This window comes from Xiphophorus hellerii, chromosome 15 (genome assembly GCF_003331165.1).
Source record: "Xiphophorus hellerii strain 12219 chromosome 15, Xiphophorus_hellerii-4.1, whole genome shotgun sequence".
Lineage (NCBI taxonomy): Eukaryota > Metazoa > Chordata > Actinopteri > Cyprinodontiformes > Poeciliidae > Xiphophorus > Xiphophorus hellerii.
In genome coordinates, this window is record NC_045686.1 from 19,451,234 (window position 1) to 19,473,778 (window position 22,545).

The 22,545-nt window shown below is 40.8% G+C and overlaps 1 protein-coding gene across 4 annotated transcripts in view; it reads right to left on the reverse strand.

Annotated features, from left to right (window-relative positions):
- Positions 1-2,826: 2,826 nt before the first annotated feature.
- ccdc85cb (coiled-coil domain containing 85C, b) overlaps positions 2,827-22,545 on the reverse strand; it is a 49,648-nt gene continuing 29,929 nt past the window's right edge. Inside the window, exons 2-7 of one of the 4 annotated variants that reach the window (XM_032585251.1) lie at positions 17,074-17,153; positions 15,169-15,210; positions 9,212-9,313; positions 6,043-6,135; positions 5,500-5,598; positions 2,827-3,382 (exon numbers count right to left, since the gene is read on the reverse strand). In XM_032585251.1, coding sequence (XP_032441142.1) covers positions 3,293-3,382; positions 5,500-5,598; positions 6,043-6,135; positions 9,212-9,313; positions 15,169-15,210; positions 17,074-17,153 — 506 coding nt within the window. In that variant the 3' untranslated portion in view covers positions 2,827-3,292. Of the gene's footprint in view, positions 3,383-5,499; positions 5,599-6,042; positions 6,136-9,211; positions 9,317-15,168; positions 15,211-17,073; positions 17,154-22,545 lie in introns of all 4 variants that reach the window. The other 3 variants (XM_032585250.1, XM_032585253.1, XM_032585252.1) reach the window with 3 other exon arrangements.

A 22,545-nucleotide genomic window follows, 5' to 3' on the forward strand; every position in this document is an offset into this window, starting at 1 on the left:
TTTAAATATTTTAATGTTGATTATAATAAATGTGGACCCAGCTGAATTCGACAATAATCACCTTATGTAATTTTTACTGTCTAATTTAGTGAGTCTTCCTCATTCTGACGCCGTGTTTAAACTTCCCTAAGCAAAGAAGCTAAAGTGCAAAGCGGTGTTGTGACGTAATTGGCTAATGCAACATTTATGCTAATGAACTGCAGGATAATTGCTTACCAGCAGAGGGCGTTCTTGGTCACCCTATGTTGGGGAGGAATCGTTCTCTTCAAATAAAGACAACACTCGACAGCATCATGAAGCAACTTGTTTATTTTTTTCCCAGAGTTTTCTAAAAGTGGCCTAATTCATGTACATTTCACCTGAAAATTGCTGATTATTTTTATTTCTTTTTTTTTTATCAGTGAAATTCAAGAGAAACAGTTACAGTCATGCTAGTTGCTACAAGATTCACGTTTGGATCGGAAATCCTAGAGATTTGGATTGTGGGTTTTAGCATACAGGTGTAAAAAGGAGCATTAAAGAGAAAAGTTTAAAACAACAATAATAATAATAATAAAACGTAGTTGGGTACCAAATCGAAACATAATCAAGGAAAATGTGGCAAATTTCAAACTAAACGCCACTTTTTTTTTCTTTTTTTGTTTTGTTTTAAGTATTCAAAATTGTACCATGGCTTTAAAGCAGTTCCTAGAAAAAAAGGACACTTTAAAATGAATACTTTGATTGCTTTTCTTTTACCGTTTTAGGGATAGAAAGGTCGGTGACGGAATTGGAACAAATATCACCAGAGAGCCCGTTCCGTCAGTATGTCACATCCGTCGGATAAAACTTACAGATCGATCAGAAAGAATCAATTCATGAACCCGTTTGCTCCCCCAACCTCTATGTTAAACCTGGCAATAAATACGCTGATGAACTGCTCATATTGACATCAAGAAATACTCATTTTTACAAAGTTTCGTGGTGTAAAGACATCGAAGGGAAGACATACATGTACTTCTCATATTCTAAGGTCGAAAAGGTAAAGGTAGAAAGAAATTGTGCACCTGCTGAATCCAGAACAGAAAGAATCTAATTGAGCAATTTCCTTAAAATAAAAAATCGTAGCGCACCTACGGTTAGACCTTCAAAAATCTTATTGCAGTTGGTAAAAGCTCCTGCATGGATTCAGAAAATGCATCGTGTTGCAACCAGATGCTACAGCCGCAAGAAAACCATCCGGTCTTCATTCACACACACACACACACACACACCCACACCGACGCACACACACACACACACACACACACGCACACCCACGCACGCACACCCACGCACACACACACACTGACTCAGAGATGGGTGAAGGTAAAGCTCTCGCCCTCCCAACCTGAGAACATGATTGTCTGACAAGCACACAGCATCCAAAATTTTTAGCTTTTTTTTTTTTCCCCACAAAGTCATAAAATCATCTGAAGAACCCGAATGGCCTCGGTACATTTTCAGAGGTTCAATTGAGAAGGTATTATAAAGGTTGATCTGGAAAAAAGGAGAAGATAATAATAACAATAACAATAATAATAATAATAATACACGGTTAATACCAAAAGCAAACCCGGTTGAAGGTCAGACTGTGAGTGTGCTTTCGAAACAGAAAAACAATGTTTGATCACGTGGCCACGGTAGTGTACAAACGTCAAATCAACACAAAGTAGTGCTATGGTTTTATACACATTATACACAAGTCAACAGCGACCCCTAGACGTAATTAGATTCATAGACTCTCACAAGCAAAAGATCACAGTGGGTTTCACTTAACGTCTCAGGATGCTAGTCCTAATTATACTCGTTGACCAGTAGGGTGTGGAAAGGTCCGTGTGACAGGAGTTAGTTTTTTTTTCTTTTCTTTTTACATTTATTTATAGAGGGGTTACTATTAAAAGTTATCAAAAAATTCAGCCACACTGTCGCCCTCTCAGCCCTGCTGCTTGCGGGAACAAAAGTGCCAAAATTTGTTAAAAATAAGTTGTAAAATAAATATGGAATTGAAAACACAAGAAATAAACATTTTTTATTTATAGTTGCATAAATGTTGAAATAATTTTTTTAAAAAAGCAAAGTAATAATAATAATAATAAAAAAAAAAAAAACAAATATGAAAACCATCTGGTAAAATTGAATTGACTTTTTTTTTTCAGATCGTGTGTTATGTGTCGCAGCACATTTTGAATTAATTTCATTGCTCAAATGTGAAATAAATAAATATCAAAACGGGTTCGATTTATATAACTAATTTAATAAACTATTGAATCATTTATGTAAATACTGAGGTTTGTTTTAAAATGTATCTACCGTAGATGAAGTTTTATGCATTTATCGTATCGTTTACCATTTATGGTGATAAATTTCCTATCACGATAAGAATTGTGATTTAGCGTTGTCACCATAAATTCCAATTAATGATGTTTAAAAATCACCCAAAACAGTAATTACTGTTGAGATTGTTAGCTTCACCATTTTCTCCACCGTTTGTTCAACATAAGAATCAGTATATTTGAAAATACCATTATTTTCAAATATAAAAATAATGGTATTTTATTTCAAAAATACCAATGCTCCAAAAATGGAGCAAGTTTAGTGATACAGATCACTAAGCTGGTAAACTAAAGTAGCTTATTACAAGTGGGAATGTTTTTCAGGAGCACTATTTGTGTCTGTGGGGGCTCTGATTGCTGTGACACACAGTCACAACCATACCTAAAAAAAAAAAAAAAGATGGAAAATATAGTAGCTTTAATTGTCATAACAGTAACACCAAAAAATAAAACTTTAAGTCTATTTTGCCCACCGCTAATTCGGAGTATTTATTTGACAAATTATTTGTCGCATTGTGGCACTTTTGCGCCCCCGTAGCACGCGGGGTGAGGCCTCGGCTCCTGCGGCTTTGTCGCGTCTGTGCTTGAAACCGTGTTGCGCCGCCATGCCCTCGAGAGAGGCTAACAGAGCGGCGCGAGTGTTTGAGACTGACGGAAAGTGGCCAAACTAGCTGCCAGTAGTCGCCTTCACCATCGACTGGTTAGAAACGTTGTGTAATAATTTCACTGCACATGTAAATATCAAAACTACATAGTCCATCCTGTAGCCGACTCAGTCGGTCCTAAAGAGGGCGTTTTCTACAAGGGGCGGGAGGGGGCAGCTGATTCTCCGTTGGCAGTGGTGGAGCGCGGAGGGATGGGTGGTGTTGGCAGGATTAATGCGGTGGCGACTCCCTCTCTCCCCCCCGGGTGAATGTAGGCGAGTCGGGTCGTCGGTGCTACAGCGGGCCCTTGAACTGGTTCCCAGAGAGATGCTGCCTGATGGACATCTTTGATCCGGCGGCGTCGCCCAGTTTCCGCCACACCACCTGCACAAACGGAGAGCAGAGACGAGACGCTGAGAGGCGAAGGGGAGCGGCCGGGTCAACCCGCTCTTCAGAAACGCAAAAAAGTAATTCCGGTCTGTTTTCTAGCACACTGAAATAAGATGAAACTAACCTACAAGTGACTTTTCAGAAAGATGGAGGAGCTTGATTTGGGTGAATAAATCGTTAATATTGATGAAAAAAATACTAGCTCCACTTGTAACATGAGAAAAAATATCTTATCGTAAGTGAAATAATCAGCCAGTGGAAGTAGTACTTTTTAATCAATATGAAAACTTAACACCAGTCCTTATATCTCGCTGAAATGTTAATTGAAAGTTAGTTTTACCTTATGTAAAGTGTACTAAGACATCTTAGACCAAACATACTCGGTGAGATTTTGTGTTTTTGCAGTGTGATCGAGAAGAAAGAGAGAACTTCGAAGGACTTCACACACTAAGGGAAACTTCACACACCTCCCCGCAGATGTGCATCTCGGGAGATTAGGGTTATCATCTGAAAGTTCTTTTTTTATTTCAATAATTCAAGTCAAGTTCCACTTTTCTGAATAGAACTACTGAAATAAATTCACTTTTTATTAGTGCACCTGTACATGCGAAGCAGCTGAATTACTTTTCCTCTCTTCCAGCTATGTGAACGAGGTGGGGGCGGCGGCCTCCCCCCGGTAATATTATTACAAAAGCACTATTGTAGCGTCCCCCCCGGTCCCCCTCTGTTAGATTCCTGGCCTGCTGCATACCTCTGCAGGGCCCAGATAGCCAGGCTCTCTCTCTCTCTCTCCTCGTTGCACCTTTTATTCAGCACAAGGCCTTTACAGCTCCAATATAGAGAGAGAAAGAGAGAGAGAGAGAGAGAAAGAGGACGACTGGGAGAATGTGTGATTGGAGGAGAGAGCTCTTCTCCCTGCTGATACAGTGGAATTGATTTGACAGCTCAACTGTGAGCTTCCACTGATGGCTTCGTTTCAGAGAAGACAAAAGAAAGGGGACAGAGGGGACAAAACAAGGCGGCTCGGGATGTTAGGATTGTAGCTGTGCTGTGTATTATTATGATGATGATGATGATGATGTATTCTGGGTCAAAACTGCAAGTCAAAACTGAGAGATGACAGGGCTAAATTGGCCCCATTAGTTCAAACGATCGGCCATGTTTTCTGCACTTAAAGTGGAGTTGGGGGTTTTTGTTTCTAATGTGGAAATTGTGAGAATCCATGTAAAACGCACACAGGATCCACTGCATTGCACATATCTCATTTAAAAAAGAAAAAAAAAAAAGTATTTTGAATCAGAGGATTGATTGATTGATTGATTGATTGATTGATTGATTGATTGATTGATTGATTGATTGATTGATTGATTGATTGATAGAAAAAGAAAAAAAAAATCCAAACAGGTCAGAGAGGTTAGGTTAAAAGAAACTTCCAGAGATTTCTATCCAGGACAAAGAGGAGGGTTAACCATTCAAAGTGGTGTTTTTGCAACTGATGGTCCGGTAGACACGGTTCGATTGGAACATCTGTCCGTTCGCTGCATTGTGTCAAACGATCCAAACTAATTGGAAAAGCTGTTCACATCCTCGCCTCTGGAGGCGCTGCAGCAAGAACTACTGAAGGGAACAACGTCTGAAGGGAACGTGAGCGCAACTCCCTTCGTCGTGAAACGTAAACAAAAATGGTGCGGTGTCCGATTTTACCAGTTGTAGTTAAAACACCATAAAAAAAATAATAAATTCTCCAGCTCGCGCTAGACACACACGTTTGATTTGATTGCATTTACCCACAATACCCTGCGCTATAGTCCACTTTCTACTTTCCGAGCTTTTGCTAATCGATCCGAGACCCGGGTTTGTAGGCGGACCAGGGTTCACTCTTTTTTGATCCGCATCAGAGTTTGATTATGCATTCCCACCAAACCTTCCAGGAAAACCAGCTAGAGTTTGACTAAAGCAGACTAAACATGGCTGGTGCGGTTAAGACGGTCAGCGATAAAGTGACAAATCCACTCTAAATTCTTTGGGGGGAAAATCCCTGCAGTTTCAATCTACAAAGGAGATTTAAGGCTTGTTCTCTGCAGACGGATACAAAGCAACACTGAACTTACGTTGCACATCTCTCGCACGATGGCCTTCTCTTTCTCACTCAGATCGTCCTCGTAGTCCTCGGGAGCCGGCCTGTCCAAATTCTCGTGGACCTCTAGAACCTAACGGAGAGACAGAAGAGGGTCTGGTTTTACCGAGGCCAACAGCTTTAATGAAAACAAAGGTTTGTGAGATTGTGACTTGAATAAGGAGGCATCTCCATCACTACATTCTCAATTCAAAATCTTAGATATTTTCTGGGGTCTAGTTTCTAGTGCAAATATCTTCGTACATTTGAAATAAGACCAAACTAGCTTACGAGAAACTTTTCAGCTTTTTTTTTTTTTTTAAGTAAATAGTTTCTTAATTTTGATGAAAAAGTGCTAATTCCACTGGTAGATTATTTCACTTATATCTTGGGAAAATGTCTTGTTGTAAGTGAAATAATCTGCCAATAAAACTGGTGCTTTTTCTTTTTTTTTAAAGTTACTTGCAGGTTAGTATTTGCACTAGAGCAGACCAAATTGGTGAGACTTTGTGTTTTTGCAGCGTTAAAAGTGACCGACCTTCATGGCGTGCACCACCGCCTCGGGCTTCTGGACACAGGACAGGTAGCCGGTGGCAGGAGACGACTCACTTGTTGGCAGACGGTTTGTGCCCTGCAGAAAGGCAACAACCGTACATCCATGTTGTCAAGCTGTCACGGTAAACGAAACACGGCGACAGCTAGAGCGGCTGCAGAGGTCAAGCGGCGGGTCTACGTCCTGAACACGCGGCGTCACTCGGAGATTTAAACCCTGCACTCCCTCGTATAGGAGCATCAATCAAAACAAACAAGGTTCACCGCGCTCCTCTTTCCACCTGGGTCAGTATGAGGCAAAAAAAAAAAAAAAAAGGGACACATTTACTGCGGCACCGAAAATGTCATCCCTTTCACTGCAACTCAAATCACCTCTCTCCCTTGTCGGCTTTTTTTTTTTTTTCCCAATTCAGTTCCCAGGTCTGCAACGGCGTGATTTAACCTGCTGTGATGGGAGCGGTGAGCCGGGAAGGAGAAGACCGGGGTGTTTGTTTTACTCATCTCACACCCCCCCTCAACTTCCCCACGGCTAACTCCAGACAGTGGCTCTCTGTTTAGGGGTCACAGAGCTCTCAGGGACGCACAATGGCGGCATTCAGCGTGACCTGGCATCGGGGCCCGAAGCATCAGACGCAGCTCCACCGGCTCTGGATGGCGATGCGTTTGTCAGCTCCCTCTGTGAACTCATTCTGATAACGAATAATAGCCGCGAATTCCACGTCGGACAAGGTGGATACTTGTTTGGATCGTTTCAGACTAGAAAGAAGAAAAAAAAAAACGCATTGAGGAAAATGGGGTCGATTTGTTTTCTCTGCATAGATAAAGGTCGTTATCTCTGGTTAGGCACTAAGCATCTTTTCTTTTTTTCTTAAGGCAAATTTTTAGTTAAATTCTCCCAGATTCATAAGAACACACAGAAAAAGATCACGTTTTATGTCTTAATTTATCTGATCTGAAGTTAGTTAAAAGTCGTGGAGGAATCAGATGGGGACCACAACGTGACAATTTTGGCAGATAACAGGAAGGGTGGTTCTGAACATTCTACAAAAACAGACAAAATGTTGAATTTTTATTTGGTAAATACATAATACATATTCTAAATGCTCTCAACCAGAAGTCCTGAATGTTTTAGATGTTTCAAACAGCTAAGCTACATCGTCCTGCACGTTTGGTAGATCGCCCAGTCACGTAAGTCGGTTCAAACAAGCATCCAATTTTCACTTTATTCTGTCCTGAAGAAGACGGACGGTGCTTACTGCTCTTATGAACGGTCATTTGGGGAAATGACTGCGTCAACAGGCCTTGCAAACAGGGGAGGGACGAATCAAACAGCGTTAGATCGGAGGCGTGGCGTTTGAGAACACATAATCAGATCAGACTGGAAAAGTGTTTGGGTTAGTCATGAATGCAGGCCATTTCACCCCCACCGCTCCCCAACACACACACACACACGCCCACACACACTTTCCTTCTCATCTCTCCAATCACTTTTAGTCTGACAACCTCCCGCCCTCACTCACTCACACTCACTGACCTGAAACTGTGTGAATGAGACAAAAGCCTAAATACAGTAAAATGAAGAGTGAAAGGGATTCACAATGTCCCGTCTGTCCCGGTTTTGTTTATTAAACTCCATGGATGGATAAACTTCAGCTAAATATGGGATGTAATTATACCTCCCCTGTTTTTTTCTGTAGTGATGTTGGCTTATGTTGAAAGAAACATTCACAAGTTTGCACTGTTTTAGATGTTAGGCTTTGCAAATGTAAATTGCAACAGGTTTTATAAGAGATGTGTTGAGAAAGAGGCTACTGGCTGGTTTTCAGCTTGATCGGAAAGGCTAGCAGAGGAGTGGAAACTCAAAAGTTGGATTATTTAAAGTCTGTGAACGCATCATTACCAGGCACTTCTAGCTCAGAGTATCAACACATTCAAAAATTTATTCAGAGGAAGCACGGAAATGTTAAAAGCTACTAAAATAGAAATTATATTTTCTACCAAATGTTAAGACTTGTCTGTGGTTAACTGACGCTGTAAAAGATTGAGAGAGAGCAAGACTTGTAACAGATAACAGGAAGGTTGGACGGAAAACAACGATGTAGCTTGATTTATGTTTTTGAGGTATCAGTCTCTGTCTATAGAGATAGAGCCTCAACAGGTATATTCAAGTTTTTTTTTGTAATGCTAACCAAGCTAACCTGCTAATCGCCAATATAAGATGCTAAAGCCAGCCCCAAACTCATCATTTTGTCCCCATTTTTGTAATATCATGGAGATGAAAATCTTGACAAAACCCAGTTTTGTCACCATCTCTCAACGAAAACATAAAAAGAGAAGGTATTTTTTAAAAACTTTAATTTTCTTTGCAATGTACAACATTATCTTTCTCTGTCGCCACTTACAGTCACTGTGTCAATTTGGAAAACATCTACAAGTGGACAGGCTAAAATACACTTATTAACTGGTATTTTACTGAATTTCTTATTTTTAATTACATTTTCTTAACCCCATTCCTTTATGCTCCTGTAGAGCACTTTGAATTGTGTACAAATCATGCCATACAAATAAAATTGCCTTGCCTCGCATAAAGATCCAGTCCTCTGGGCAGTGGCTTTCCTTCGAGTGGACTAAGAAAAACAATTACCAAGCCTTTCCTCCCCAGACACTCTCAGGGTCAAAGGTAGAGATGGATTGAAGAGGATTAGTACTTTCATAGTGGGATTCAGAACAAACAGGCTCCGGGGAGGCAAAGAAAAGCTCAAGGACCGGGAGATGGGATCAAGAGAACGGGGTTCAGGCTCCCGGTAAGTTCCTTTTATTGCCTCTTTGTCTTGTGACTGTGACCCATCCCCTGTCATCCCACCGATGGAGTTCATGAGTAACACAGAGCAAGGTTGCCTGCGGGGGCATAATTGAAGAGTTTGCAGGAAACTGAATTAAAGCTAACCCGATTTGATTTCACATTTGCAGGCACCAGTGTCCTCCTCCCAACAATTAGGCGTGTCTGAGTTTATTTTCGTACAAAGTGAAACCCCGGAGTTAAAGCGCACTTGAACAGAAAAGGCAGTGTGGCAGTGACAGCCTGTTGTTATACCGTCTGTCTGAGCAGGTAAGTGTGTGTCGGTGTCTCTTAGTGTGTCTCTCCCGGTACTGACCATGTGCATGGCCTCCTGGCGCTGGGGCAGCGAGGACAGCTGGGACTCGGAGTGGTACAGAGTCATTCCCTTCCTCAGGACTCGGAGGTCACCCGGGTTGCACTGCTGGGCACACGTGGGCACGAAACGGACACACACACCCACACACACACCACAAAACGACAGGAGAGAAAAAAAGACGTCAATGCCGAGAAACGGAAATTAGCATGAAACCAAACTGTAATGCATCCTAATGGACCAAAATAACTAACTTGGGAGGGTAGAGGAAAGTGGAAATACCATTCAATTATCCGCAGGGATGCACCAATGAGAATAACGGCAAATTCTGATCTCTGGTTTTTGTAACGCTTTATTAACTTTAGATTAACTTTAATTAATTAACTTTAGAGAAGCGCAGATCAAGTGGTCAGAGATCAGAATGGCCAGTTTGTCCTTGATCAGCCCTTATTGATTATTGGCTGGTCAAGCACGGAAGTGTGTAATATTTTTTCCTCTCATCATTGAATGCATCAGGAACTCGGGTTATTTTTGCTATGTGAACGCATCAACCGAAATTTCTGGGGGGCGAAATTTAAAAAATGGTTCTAAACCTCCGAGATCTGACGCGTGAATAGTAACAAATCTCGTACTTTTTGTATGTTCCTGTTGGATTCAAACTACTTCCTCTTTCCAAGAACCTGCTGCACATTTATTAATCTTCAGAATGTAAAATTGGAATCTGTCAAAATCAGGATTTGCAGTTCAGACCTCAGAAAACAGAGAAAAACAGAAGCTGGTGGCGGCCAGAGAAAACCTGATTGTGCGTCGTTCACGACCAGCTTTCAAATGCTTTCTTCCCAACTTAGCTGCCCTGAACGATCATAAATTAGGTATTTGAAGTATGTAGTACACTTTTAAGAAATTTGTTTTCTCAAGAGATACAAATAAGTTGGTGAAAAAAAACAACATCTACAGCAAATGTCAAAAAAACAAGGGGAAAAATTCCTGCAAAGAGCCGACGCAGAACCTACCCTAAGTTTTCAGCTTTTTGACATTTGTGTCGTTTCTGAAATATATCTACATACATTCCATTAAAGAAACTGGAGCAAACTGCATCTTTTGACAGAATGCTGGTTACAAAGCGCTTATCTCGACTTTCAAAAGCTTTTTTTTTTCTTTCTGTCTGAATGACTCACTGGCGAGAGTTAAGCGACTCAACAACAACTATAACAAAGTGAATTCTCTTAAAGTGGCCTGGACTAAATGAGTGGAAAAAACAGTAAAAAGGCAAAAGAAATGCCAGAATGCCAGAAGGCCTGGAAAACAACTCGCCAAATCAAAAGGACTACAAAAACTAATCCGAGGCTAAATTTTAAAAAAATAAAAAAGTGAGGACTGAATTAGTCAGTACCCCAATTTTATTCAGACGAGTTGCCAATTCGGTGCCATAGTGTATCAAAATAAAATCTCACTATAGTTAAGCATTTTGATGAATTATAGAGGTAATTATTAAAATCCAGTTAAATCAAACATTGACTGCATGCTATTTTTCAAAGACTTTTTATTGCACACTTGATATGTGGAGCGTGGATCTTCACTTGATTATGAGATTATGATACCTGATCAAACCAATGTAAACCAAAGCAACCTCTTTCTGGTAGATGTTGTACTTTTAAAAGTCACAACCATATTTTCTTACAGCATTATGTTAAAAAAAACAACAAACTATTTTGGATAACTGGCAGTTTAAGTTGTTACAAAGCCTCCTGATTTGATGAATGGCTGGTACAAAATGTCCACTGCCATGGACAGTGGACATTTCGGGCTTGAATAGCCCAAAGCGCAACCTGGAAAAAAAAAACCTGGAAAAAGTTTTCAGGTGCAACTTTTTCTTGCGCCTGAAAAAAAGTTGGCAAGAAAATGGCTTTTAATGTGAATGTACAAACTGGAAAGGGGAAAATTTCCAGTACCTACTTTAAGACTTTTTAATATAATACATTATCCAAACAAATGAAATAAACAGTGTGCTGTGTTCGTAATCTAAGAATCCTAAATCTAACGCATACAAACATAATGTAACCTTAGTCCTCAAAAACTAGCTGTAAAAGACCAAAACCATTTTTGGACCTTGCGATCTCCCTTCCAGCGACACCACCTGCGCTCTACTCATCAGCTTGGCATCAGCTGCTCCCTGCGTTAATGACACTTCGCCACACTGAGGGCTGGATCACTTTGTGCCCTCATTTACGGTCACAATGCACAACAGAGCAGCGCTCTTAAGATTTTGTTCTCATTAGCAGCCCAGAAACTCCCCGTTCCCGTTGGGCACAAACCAGCCCAGCTTGGCGCTGTTGGCAGGATCACGGCTCTGTGACATTTTTAATGTCACGCACGGCTGTTTCTCCCCCCCTCCCATTAGTGAGCCGTGTCTTTTATTGCTGTTTTTTTTTTTTAAATCACACGATCACTCCTTTGTGGCCTGGGGGCTACAAAGCTTTTTTAAAAAACATTTTTTATCACTGTTCAAGCAAAACACTCAGGTGGGCACTCACTTAAGTTTTCCGTGCGTAAACCCGTAATCGGCATTCCGTACCTCTTCTCTGCTCCGTGGCATTTCTCTAACCTTTCTCGTCGCTGTCCTTTCCGCATCACTCCTGCCCTTTGTAACTCAAAGAGGGAATCGATGGCCGACATTTCTCCGCTTCAGCCTGTCACCTCCAAGATCACGGTGATGGATGGATGGAGTGAAGAAAGACCCTGAGTTTTATTTATCCTCTGCTGTCGAATATCTTTATTGGCCTAAATAGTCAAGGTCGGAGCGTGCTTGGAAGTAAAGCCAGATCTATCTGCTGGGATGGTTTAAAAGATTCCCGTGGAACACCGCTTTCCTTTCTTACCAATTAGATTTAGATGAAGTGTTTGATTTCATGTAACACGTGTTTATCACTTTTCTTCATCTGACATTTCGAGGCTCTTGACGGAGCCCAGAGTAAAACATTGTGGGCTTGAATACAAAAAGCTACAAAGGGTAAATCAAGCAGTGCCAAGGGAAAGATAAGGAAAGGTTAGGTTTTTTCTTCAACCGTCTATAACTAATGAGAAGCTCGACTCAAATGAAGTAGGTGCTAAGTGTGGCGAAACCAAAAAGCACTACTTATGGAAACAAACGTGCTTGTATCTGTAAGAAAATCAGCAATCAGCTGAGGTGAGTTTTGTAGATATGGGAATTAACCCTAACCCTAAAATTGCAAAGAGTGGTACTTTTTTGTCAAAACAGAATAACAGTCAAAGAAAACCACAAAATGAGTCTTTTTTGAAATCTTAAGACTTGTTTTCTTTTAGCTTTATATCTTAATTAACACATTAATCCTGACAAACAAAGGTTCCACATATCACAAGTGTTTTAAAGACCCTCGCAGACATTAGAAGGGCTACCATCTGAATCTGCCCAAGCTGAAATATTCAGTGTTTTTTTCCACCAATCAAAAACAGTGAGGATGAAGAGTGAGTCTGAGTGTCCCGTGCTCCAGTTCTCTGTGAGAAAAGCCAAAAAGCAATTTTTGGATGCATCTACGTTTTCCATTTTCTTACACCTGCTCTCTTTTGGTTCCTTCCTCAACAATCCCTTTGATATCTCTCTGCAACTCCGGTCTGGATGGTGAACATTCTTGAAATAAGAGGCTATTGTTTTCCGTTTTAGCTGCACTCAACTTTTAATGGGCCTGTTCCATTGTTCAGGAAGTCAACAAATCCAACCCAGCATTTCCAGCTGCTCATCAAGATGACAAAAGATCCAGAGAGTCACCCCTCTTTCAAAGAAGTCTCCCTCTTTTAAATCGCACGAGTCTCTTAGCTTCGAACGGACATTTTTCTGTTATTCAGTTACACTCGCACTCCCACCAGTTGTCAACCATGCATAATGCATACACAGATCCACCTGTGTTGCCCCATACGTTCAATAATTCAGCCCACCAGACGTCTCGACGAGCAAGAACAAGCCAGTGTGGTTTACGCACCAAAGCACGATGTAGCGTTCGTTCGCCTGGGGTCCACAGTACAGGGCAGAGCAGATCCAGAGACAGACGAAGGTTTTTCTAGCCATTAAAACCCTCATATGTGAAGCTGGGCCACCAATATGAGTCATAAGCGCAACATGCAAGAGGCACATAGAGAGGACTGGACACAGAAGCAACACTTCTGTTTGTTAGAAAACAACAATCTCAGGTTGGTATGTTTGACAAGGGAAGTCGATGTTCGCTTCTAGAATATACCAGCTAGTTTACTCAGTATTAAAAACATGCTGCATTCATACAGGAAGTGGTTTATTCAAGGTTTAGGTAGGATCTACCACTGATTTCCATGTCATATTTTTAAATGCATCCCTACTCATAATGCCATGAAACTCTACTTTTACCGTGGACCAAATGCATAAAAGGAGAATAACCTTAAAAACAAGAAGATGTGCAAAAATTACGAATCACAAGTGGACTAAGACAACACGGTGATGTTGAAAATCGGTTTGAACTTGGGGAAAGTCTCTGTTGGCTCTAGAGAGGAAGTCTTTTGGAGTAAATTAGAAACAGTGAAGGGATTCAAGTAGCTTTATTTGTTGGCACCACAGCTTCAATGCAAATGGACTCCCAGCTGTGGAATTAGCGCACACACCTCCAAATTGTGCATACTGTTCCTGGGCGACAGAGATTGATGTCGATTTGTTTTTTTCGTCTTCTGCTACACTGCAAAAACAACAAAATCTTATCGAGTAATCTCAGTTCAGTTTCTCGTGCAAATATTTGCACGAGAAATATTTCTCTTTTCATAAGAGAAAACTAACTTAAACGTAACTTTCATGCAAGATATATGAGCTTGTTTTAAGTCAATAATTCCTTAATAATGATGGAAAAAGTTAATTTCACTTACAAGAAAAATGTCTGCCAGTGAAACTAGAACTTTTTTGATCAACATTAAGGAATTATTGACTTTACAAAAACTGTAGATATCTTGCTGAAAAGTTATTTGTAAGTTAGTTTTATCTTATTTTTGAACCCTCGTTCTTGCATCCGTTGTCCTCCGTGTGCTGTGCCCTTTTTGGACGCGACACGGTCCTCTAGCAGACAGAGGTCTACATTTCCACTGCAGAGGAACAATTTTGCACGGCTAAAGCGAGTTAAGGAATGACGGTGCCAGGACAGAGATCCAGTGGCAACCACACGCAAAAAGAAGAAAGTTAAAATCATGGGCAGCGCTTCAGAAAAACTACATGCGACGCCAACTCCTTACAGTAATCTGCTAAGGTGTGGTTGCTTTTCTTTATTCTAAGAAATGTAAGCACCGAAAAAACAGGAAAATAACATTTTCTTTGGCCAACGTCCTGCTTTGTTTTACAGGTTCCGGGAGGCTCTTCGGCGGGGTTTGCTCCGCTCTACGTCCCTCCATTTCAGCCGAGAAAAAAAAGTAGGAACTTTGCAATTTACAAAATGAGTCAAATGGATTTTCTCCACCACATTATTACATGAAACCGGTTTTACACGCTGTTGCACAGGTCGACTGTGCGATGACAGACGGAGTGCTGTGAGTAAATGATGAATCACGCAAACACTGTATATCTTTGTCAATGATGGGGTTTTGTTGTTCTGCTGAGTGAATCATTATGTGTAGGCTATAATGATAAGATCAGGCATAGATGACCTCTGCAAACCTTATCTAGCGGATGGAAGAGATTTTATATATGTTTCTTCATCAATAAGAAGCCAAAATAAAACCCTAAAAGAAAATTTGTGAGGCCGTGGCTGACTAGGGGAAGAATAAATAAAGTACTGACATCTGTTGCTTTGTCTCCGTCCGTTAGAAAGTAGAAAGTTTCAAGCTAAAAGCTGCGAAAAGTCCCATCACCAAAACATTTGCAGGAGTTAAAGGAGAGAAGCCCCAAGAGTTGGTGAGCGGCAGAGCCAACATTCAGGAAGATTTCAGAAGGTTACCTTTTTCGTCTGTATCTGTGATAAGCTATAGCGGTTATGGGCCTAGAGAGAGAAAACACAACGTGAAAAGATTTATTGCGTCATTAGTTTCTGGTTGTGTAATGAAAACACCTTGTACCTTTCCACATTTTGTCATGCACCAACTACAGGCTTTGCTGTATTTCATGAGGGTTTCACGTGATAAAATTGTGAAAAATGATTCTGAAGGTTTTTTTCTCTCTAACTGATATAAAGACAAAGGACATTGTTCAATTCCAGGGCTCCATGGCATTAGGTAAACCAAACACTGCCATATAATTGTTGAAAAGTGTGATGGAGTTACTGATTATGATTATGGTTGCTTTGCTTCATTTATAATATCCCAACAACTTTCTGTGAGTTTTTGCATTTTTCATCTGAAATTAGTGATCTTCAAAGGTGATATAGCCATTTCAATTTTATATGTCATGCATGGTGGTGACAACATCATGCTGTGGGGCCTGATTTTTTCTTCCAACTAAGACAGGAATTATCTATTGGAAGCTACAAAGACACTACAGATTGGGCTGGAGGTTCACCCTTCAGCAGACAATAGTACTAAAAATATAGCCAAACAGTTTTAGCGTAAAACATATCTGTGTTAAAAAGTGGCCTAATCAAAGTAAAAACCTAAAGGTAATTGAAAATCTGTTGTAAGGCTTCAAAATTGCTGTTCACAGATTCTCTCCCTCCACGCTCATTGAGTTTGAGATGTTTTGCGAGGAAGAAGAGACGGAAATGTCACTTTGTAGCTTCGCAAAGCTAGTTGAGTTATGCTAGCATGCGGCTATTACTGCAGGAAATGTCTTTCTCTTTTCAAAGCTTCCAATTGTGTCTCACTCTGCAACTATTTACCCTTCTGTGTTGGGTAATCTCATGAAATCTCCCTAAATCGAGTTCGAGTTTTGCGTGGAAAAGTTCCACAGCTCTGAGTGAGTTACTCGCCGAATGTCAGCTAAAAAAGAGGCGCCTCCCATTATTCCTTCTTCCTGCCTCATGTGGAACACCTAATTGTAACACTTAGGAACTAATTATGGGGCTCATTTGGCAACAGTGACTCCAGCCTACACAGGAATCTGCTGGGTCGTCACTACTGAAAGAAGAGTTGGTGTAAAAAAAATAATACAAATTTTTTTTAAAAAGGAGTGAAAGGGTTTTCAGGATGGAAAATTCAACCTCAGCCTGACTGTCTGAAGTCTGGCTGGCATTCAAACGAGCTGCCGCACATCATAAAACCTTATGATGAAATGATAATGCTCGTCTCTATCTTTTAATGACATCTATCCCAATAATTAATGATTGTCCTTTGAATGTTGCAAACTTTCATTCCCTGTCCTATAGGGCTAATTAGTGCCTGGGATTTTAGTGCAGTGTGGATAAACAAACTCCTCTGGAGACTGACATGTGACCTCCTGGTGAACCACACTGCTGCACCCCACCACCCCTTCCACCTCCTCACTCTTTCATGCTCCACACATTTAATCCTCTGATTTTTTTTTTGTGGGGGGAAGTCACTACGAGGTCAACTTTGGGGGAAAAAGATGGGGCAGATAAAGTTTTACTCAGTCACTGTCACTTAAAGCTTTCCCCTCTTCTTTCGTTTTTTTTTTACTTCTTCCTCTCATCTTTCTTCCGCTTCCCCGGCTTCTACGACAGCTGGGGCTAAGATCACTACTCGCAACTGCAGATTACAGGCTCCCTATGAATTAAACATGGGTACACATATTTTGTAGCTAACAAGCCTCGGCCTGTTGTGAGGGAACGTATTCGCAGAGGCATCAGGCGAGCGCGTTATGTCACCGCAGCTGCCGATAGCACGTTTTCGGCTGAGTTTTGGTGAAATCTTGACGGGGTTCGTAGGGGAGATGTTGCGTGTTTGCGTCTCACCTGAGAGAGGAGTTTATTGTTGTCGTCCTCCAGTATCCGGACCTTTGTCTCCAGCTGCCTGATGTAGTTGGAGGAGGAATCTGAAAACGAGACGGAGGAGAAGCGATTAGCATTTCAAAGACCTGGAGTGGGAAGAAAAAAAAAAAACAAGAGGCAGACAGGCGGGCCAGTGGGGCAGAAAAAGGTTGATGCTCAAATAAGACTTTAAAAAAAGAAGAAGAGGAAAACAACAAGAAAAGTCTTTCTGCAAGAGTGCTCTCCAAATGGTTCAGTCTAAGATTTAAAAAAAAACAGAGAGCTGACCTTTTAGTTTCAAAATAGCTCAACTTGAATTAAGCAGACTTTGACTTTTCCCCCAGTCCACCCGTTACTATATACCACCACTCAGCCAGCTTAAAAGGGGCTACTTAACTTTTTCTGTTTTTGAAATATTATATACTGTCATGTCATTAGAACCAATGCAGTATCAACACTGACTCAAAACTAAGGTGACTGGATCTTATGAACCATTTGTTCCAGCTCTTATTTTATATAGTGATTAAATTATGTTCTAGGGTGCAGTAGCAACAAATAATCATTTGCTGCATCTTTAATTTGGATTTAAAATACATAAGAATCTAGAAAAACACCTAATTCCATACTAATTCTACATAAAGAGCTTTTATGAGGGGTCAATTATAATGTACTGTTGCTAGTGGTGGGACTTGATTACACATTTTAAATCGAGTTAATTGCATGGTCTGCAATGAGTCACAATTAATCATGCAATGACAAAATAAGCATTGTTGAATAAATAGACAAATGAGCTCAACAACAAAGATATTTATTGTGTAAAATCTGTTGTTTAGGTTATTGAACCATTAGATTGGTGTAAAGTGCTATTCAGTTCAAAAACACTTCAATAAACACAAAGGAAAGTAAAATTTTCATGGCACCGATCTCCTCTCCATGTGGCTGGCAAAGAGCAATCCAATCGGTAACCTCAAAACAACCTTTTTGGCCTTTTCAGCTTCCTGCGACCACTTCCTTACAGTCCTAGTGTTATACTGATCAGGGTTTCAGGAACCCCTGATCAGTCAATATTTGTAACCCATGTTTATTTCTATCTGGTTGCCATTAGTTACGCGTTTTCGGAGGAGAAGGGGAGGGAAGTGGACTGACCTGTGGCATTTGATTGGTGACAGGATAATGATGCTGCGCACGGTGTTTAACTGAAGCAGAGAAGCATAATCGGTGGTGCAGTTATGTTTTCATGGTGTTAAAAGGGTGGGGAATTAATATTTGTGAACATTGCTTATTGGTCATAATAGCAGTACTACTGGATTTTCATATTGGTGCATCCCTACTTCTTACTCATTGCTCTGCTATTTGATCAGCTGCTGAGTCTTAAGCAAAAACGAACAAGAATGAAAAAGAAAGGTCAAGTTTTCTCAAACAAAACTACATAAAACCTCTCATTAAATATATTTTTTTTATGTTTTTGATCTCAATGTGTCTTTCAACCCTTAAAAAAAAGCGACTCAAGTTGAAAAAGCTTTAATGTCTTTTTGCAGCTGTTAGCCATTTGTTGCACAGTCTATGAGCCAAATAAACTTAATGCAGCCCGACACGAACAAACATTTACTCTTTTTTTCTTTTTCTGCTAAACCAGAGCCTTTGAGTGGCTCACATGTCTTTTGTACTGCTTGTTAAGTATCCAAAAGACAGAATTATCGCACAACCGGGGTCCTCTTTACGTAGCAGCACTCTGTGCTAACCTGGATCAGGTTTACTGAGTTCAAGCTGAAGGATACGAGCCGTGTGAGGGAGAGGTGCAGTCTGACTCGGCAGGTGGCTCAGAGCCCGCTGTCTAAAAGGCTTGTTTAATTTATTGAGATAAAAGCTGAGTTGCGAGGAGGCGCACACGTTGGCAACGCACACACCTGCATACATACACACACACACACACAAAGCTTCATTTCACTCTTGTTTACGAAGCGGGACTGTAGTGGCACAGAGAGGGCGCACTGATGCAACAAAGCTGAGGTGAAAGGTCACTGATGACAAATGTTATCCATCATTGAGGTGAGATAGACATTATATACCAAGCATGAGTCAGAATTTTATTTTCCTATTGGAAGTAGACGTGCACCGATTTATCGGCCAGCCGGCTTATTGGCGCCGATTTCCTTCATTTTGAGAGATCGGTGATTGGATACTTACATGTGAAGCCGATCTTATCTACCTTGGTAAAGGTCTAAAAATCAATCACTACTGGATCGGCCAAAATCGTTTGGCAGGTGAGGGCTTCTAAAAATCAGTAAATCAACAATTGGCCAGAAAACTGCAATCGGTGCACCCCTAATGTGAAAGAAACACAATATGGTTGTCTCAAAATCTTACGACAAAATGAACTAGGCATGAAGAAAAATAGTCTTGTCTGCTGCATCTTGCGAAAGTACTCACACCCCAGAACTTTTCCACATTTTGTCACTTTACATCCTCAAACCTTCATGGATTTTTGCTGGGATTTTATCTTATCGGCTGTCAAGTGGAAGGAAAATGAAAAGTTGTTTTACCAAACTGCTTTACCAGTAAAAATGTGAAAAGTGTGCCTTTTAAGTTTTAACTTGTTGGGTAAAGACTTATATACAGAAACCTTTTGCTGTGGTTAAAAGTCTTTTGAGGTTGCTTATATAGCGATTGAAATTCTTGACAATTCTGCACATCTACTTCCAATAGGAAAATAAAACCGTAGACAATTCTCAATTCAGTCAGACTGGATTGAGAACGTCCATCTTCAAAGCCTCTGCTTCTCAAATACATTTGGTCCACACTTTGACTAGGCCATTCTAATCCACTGCATTTTAGTCCTGAAGTTGTTGCATCTCCAAAGCCTCTAACGTGGGTTTCTTTCAGTACGTAGCCATTTCCATCTTAGCGTGAGCTTCCTCGTCCATTTTCAAGAAAAGCATTATGCTGCCACCACCGTGTATAAGGCAGATTTTTGGAGTCTCTGTTTAATAGTCATCCAGGGGGTTGAATAAAAATGAATGCCACCACTTTCAGTATGTAATTTACATTTTTTAAATGAATGTGTCATGTGTTACTATCCACTATTTTTTTGTGTGATATATCACCTAAAACCCACCCAAAAAACACATTAAACTTCGTGGCTGCGATGTGACAAATACATGAACAAAAGTTCAAAGGTAGTGAATCCTTTTGCGAGTCAAAGCAGAAAACCTTTGGCTTTTCACAGAGAGTCAGTGCAGCTTGGCAACCAACGGCTGGACACCTACAGCAGGAGGTTAGACTGCCCAGAGCTGCTAATCCTCTCTAACTGCCTTGTGACCCTCTAATCTGCAGTCATCTGCTGGCCTGACCTGCAGCCAGATCTCAAGCCGATTAGGACGGAGGCTCCTCGGTCTTCAGTCATCACCAGCACGCTCACACAACAACAGAGGAGGACTCCGAAAGACGGAGGGGGTCGGTGGGGATAAACACACTACATAGAGTGGTTAAATACCACTTATTCTTTAAGTTATGGAATCAAACAAAAAAAGGTGAATGTACTTTTGTTTCACAGGAACAACTACAGAGTAATGAAATGTGTGAAAGTGTTTTTTGAAAATTAGTGGCATGAGCCATACTTCTCTACCCCGTAGGCTTAACCTAGGCTTGGAAATGTCATGATACGATAACACTGAGTAAAAATACATTATTTTTATTATCATATGGTATTTGCAGAAAATATTCAAAAACTGCAATACATAAACTAATATAAAATACACTGATTTTTGCATATTATAATAATGTTATCGATTGAATTTCTTTCATGACTATTTAGACATGAAAGACGAGTAAATATATATAAAAAATTATTTAACAGTTTTAATTAACAGTATGTCTTGTAGAATATTCCAAATATGTGTTTTTTATAGAGGAACCCAAATACAGCAGGACTATATCAACTGGTTAATTAATTGGGTTATGTAAAATACAGCAAGCTACGAGTGACACTAGATCTGTCTGTCACTCGTAGCTTGCTGACACCAATGCTAAAAACATCACAAGGTTGATAGGTGGCCATCCTGTTCCATCCTAGCTTAATCTTAGCCACTCAAATTTTTGTATTTTGTAAGAAAAGTGCGTGGAAGACTTCATTTAGCTAGCTAGAAGTGCACTGTGCACTGCTAGCTAGCTACAGTAACAGTAAGGGGGAGAAGCAGGGCTGAATTCTTTATGTTGAAAATAAGTGGGGGAAAAATCTCCTGTTTCTCCAGCGCTTTTGCTAGCATCTCATTTGAAGCTACATTTTTAAAAATTTAGGCTAGCTTGATACCATTAACTGGCCCATGACTAAACTCTGCATCTGCAAAACTCCCCTCAGCATCAGTATATGGAGTCCAGAGGAAAACTCTCCATCTTTATAGTTGGAGTGATAGTTGTGCCATTTAAATATGAGCGTGCGGGAGAGTCCAACTCTTCCCAAAACACATATGCAGCTGCAGGGAGAATGCAACATCTTGCCAGTCTTTAACACCAGGGCTCCAGAGTCACCCTGAAGGAAGGAGGTTGAGGGAGGAAATTCAACTGTTCCCTCTAGCCCCATCGTCACTCCTTGCTCCCTCAAGCATCGCACCTTTTCCCTCTCAACAACTCCTCAGGAACGGCTTCTGATCATACCAAAGCTGCACTGTTGAGATAAAATGCTTATCTTATCCTACTTGCACTGGTTTGTACAACCCAACACTGAGGGTGATGTTACTTCTAGTCTGGTTTAAGCTCAACGTAGTATTATGTGCTGCCTAAAGGATTAGAAAAAGATGCAGAATATGCTGAGATTAGTAGTCAACAGGCTGCAGACTTTGAGACGGGGGTGAGCGTGCGTGTGTGTGTGTGTGTGTGTGGGTGTGTGTGTGTGAGTACTGGACAAGGTGAGGCACAGAGTGGCGCAAGTCCATGCGCCTTTCAGCACGTCACTCTGGATCGCGTCACTGCCACTGTGACCCACTTCCACTGGCCACTCCCTCCTTAACTCTGCCCCACTCCTCATTTCCCCTTGATATATTTCCATTCTTACTACAACCTTTTATTATTCCTGCGTTAACCATCGCAACAGTTTTGTTTGATTATTTCCAGACAGTCATTTCGGCGAGTAAAACCAAACAAGGACAGTTCAGCCAAAAGAAATCCAAGCCCCATTTCTTTTAAAAGGCCCTGACCCCTGCTGACCCTGCTTTGTTTTGCTCCTAGGCTTCAGAATACCCCATCTCCATCTGTCTATAACAGCTTATCAGCTAATCTTGTTTCTTCTGCGACGCATCACACTTACTCTTGGCCATTTTTCAAGTCAGATAGCTGCAGTTCCTCTTAAGATTGGGGCCAACTCCACACCCAGAATATGAATAATAGCATCTATTCAAGTCACACAGCATGGGAGTGTTAAAGTTTTACAGCGTAAACTTAACTTGAACTCGGCTTAGTCGT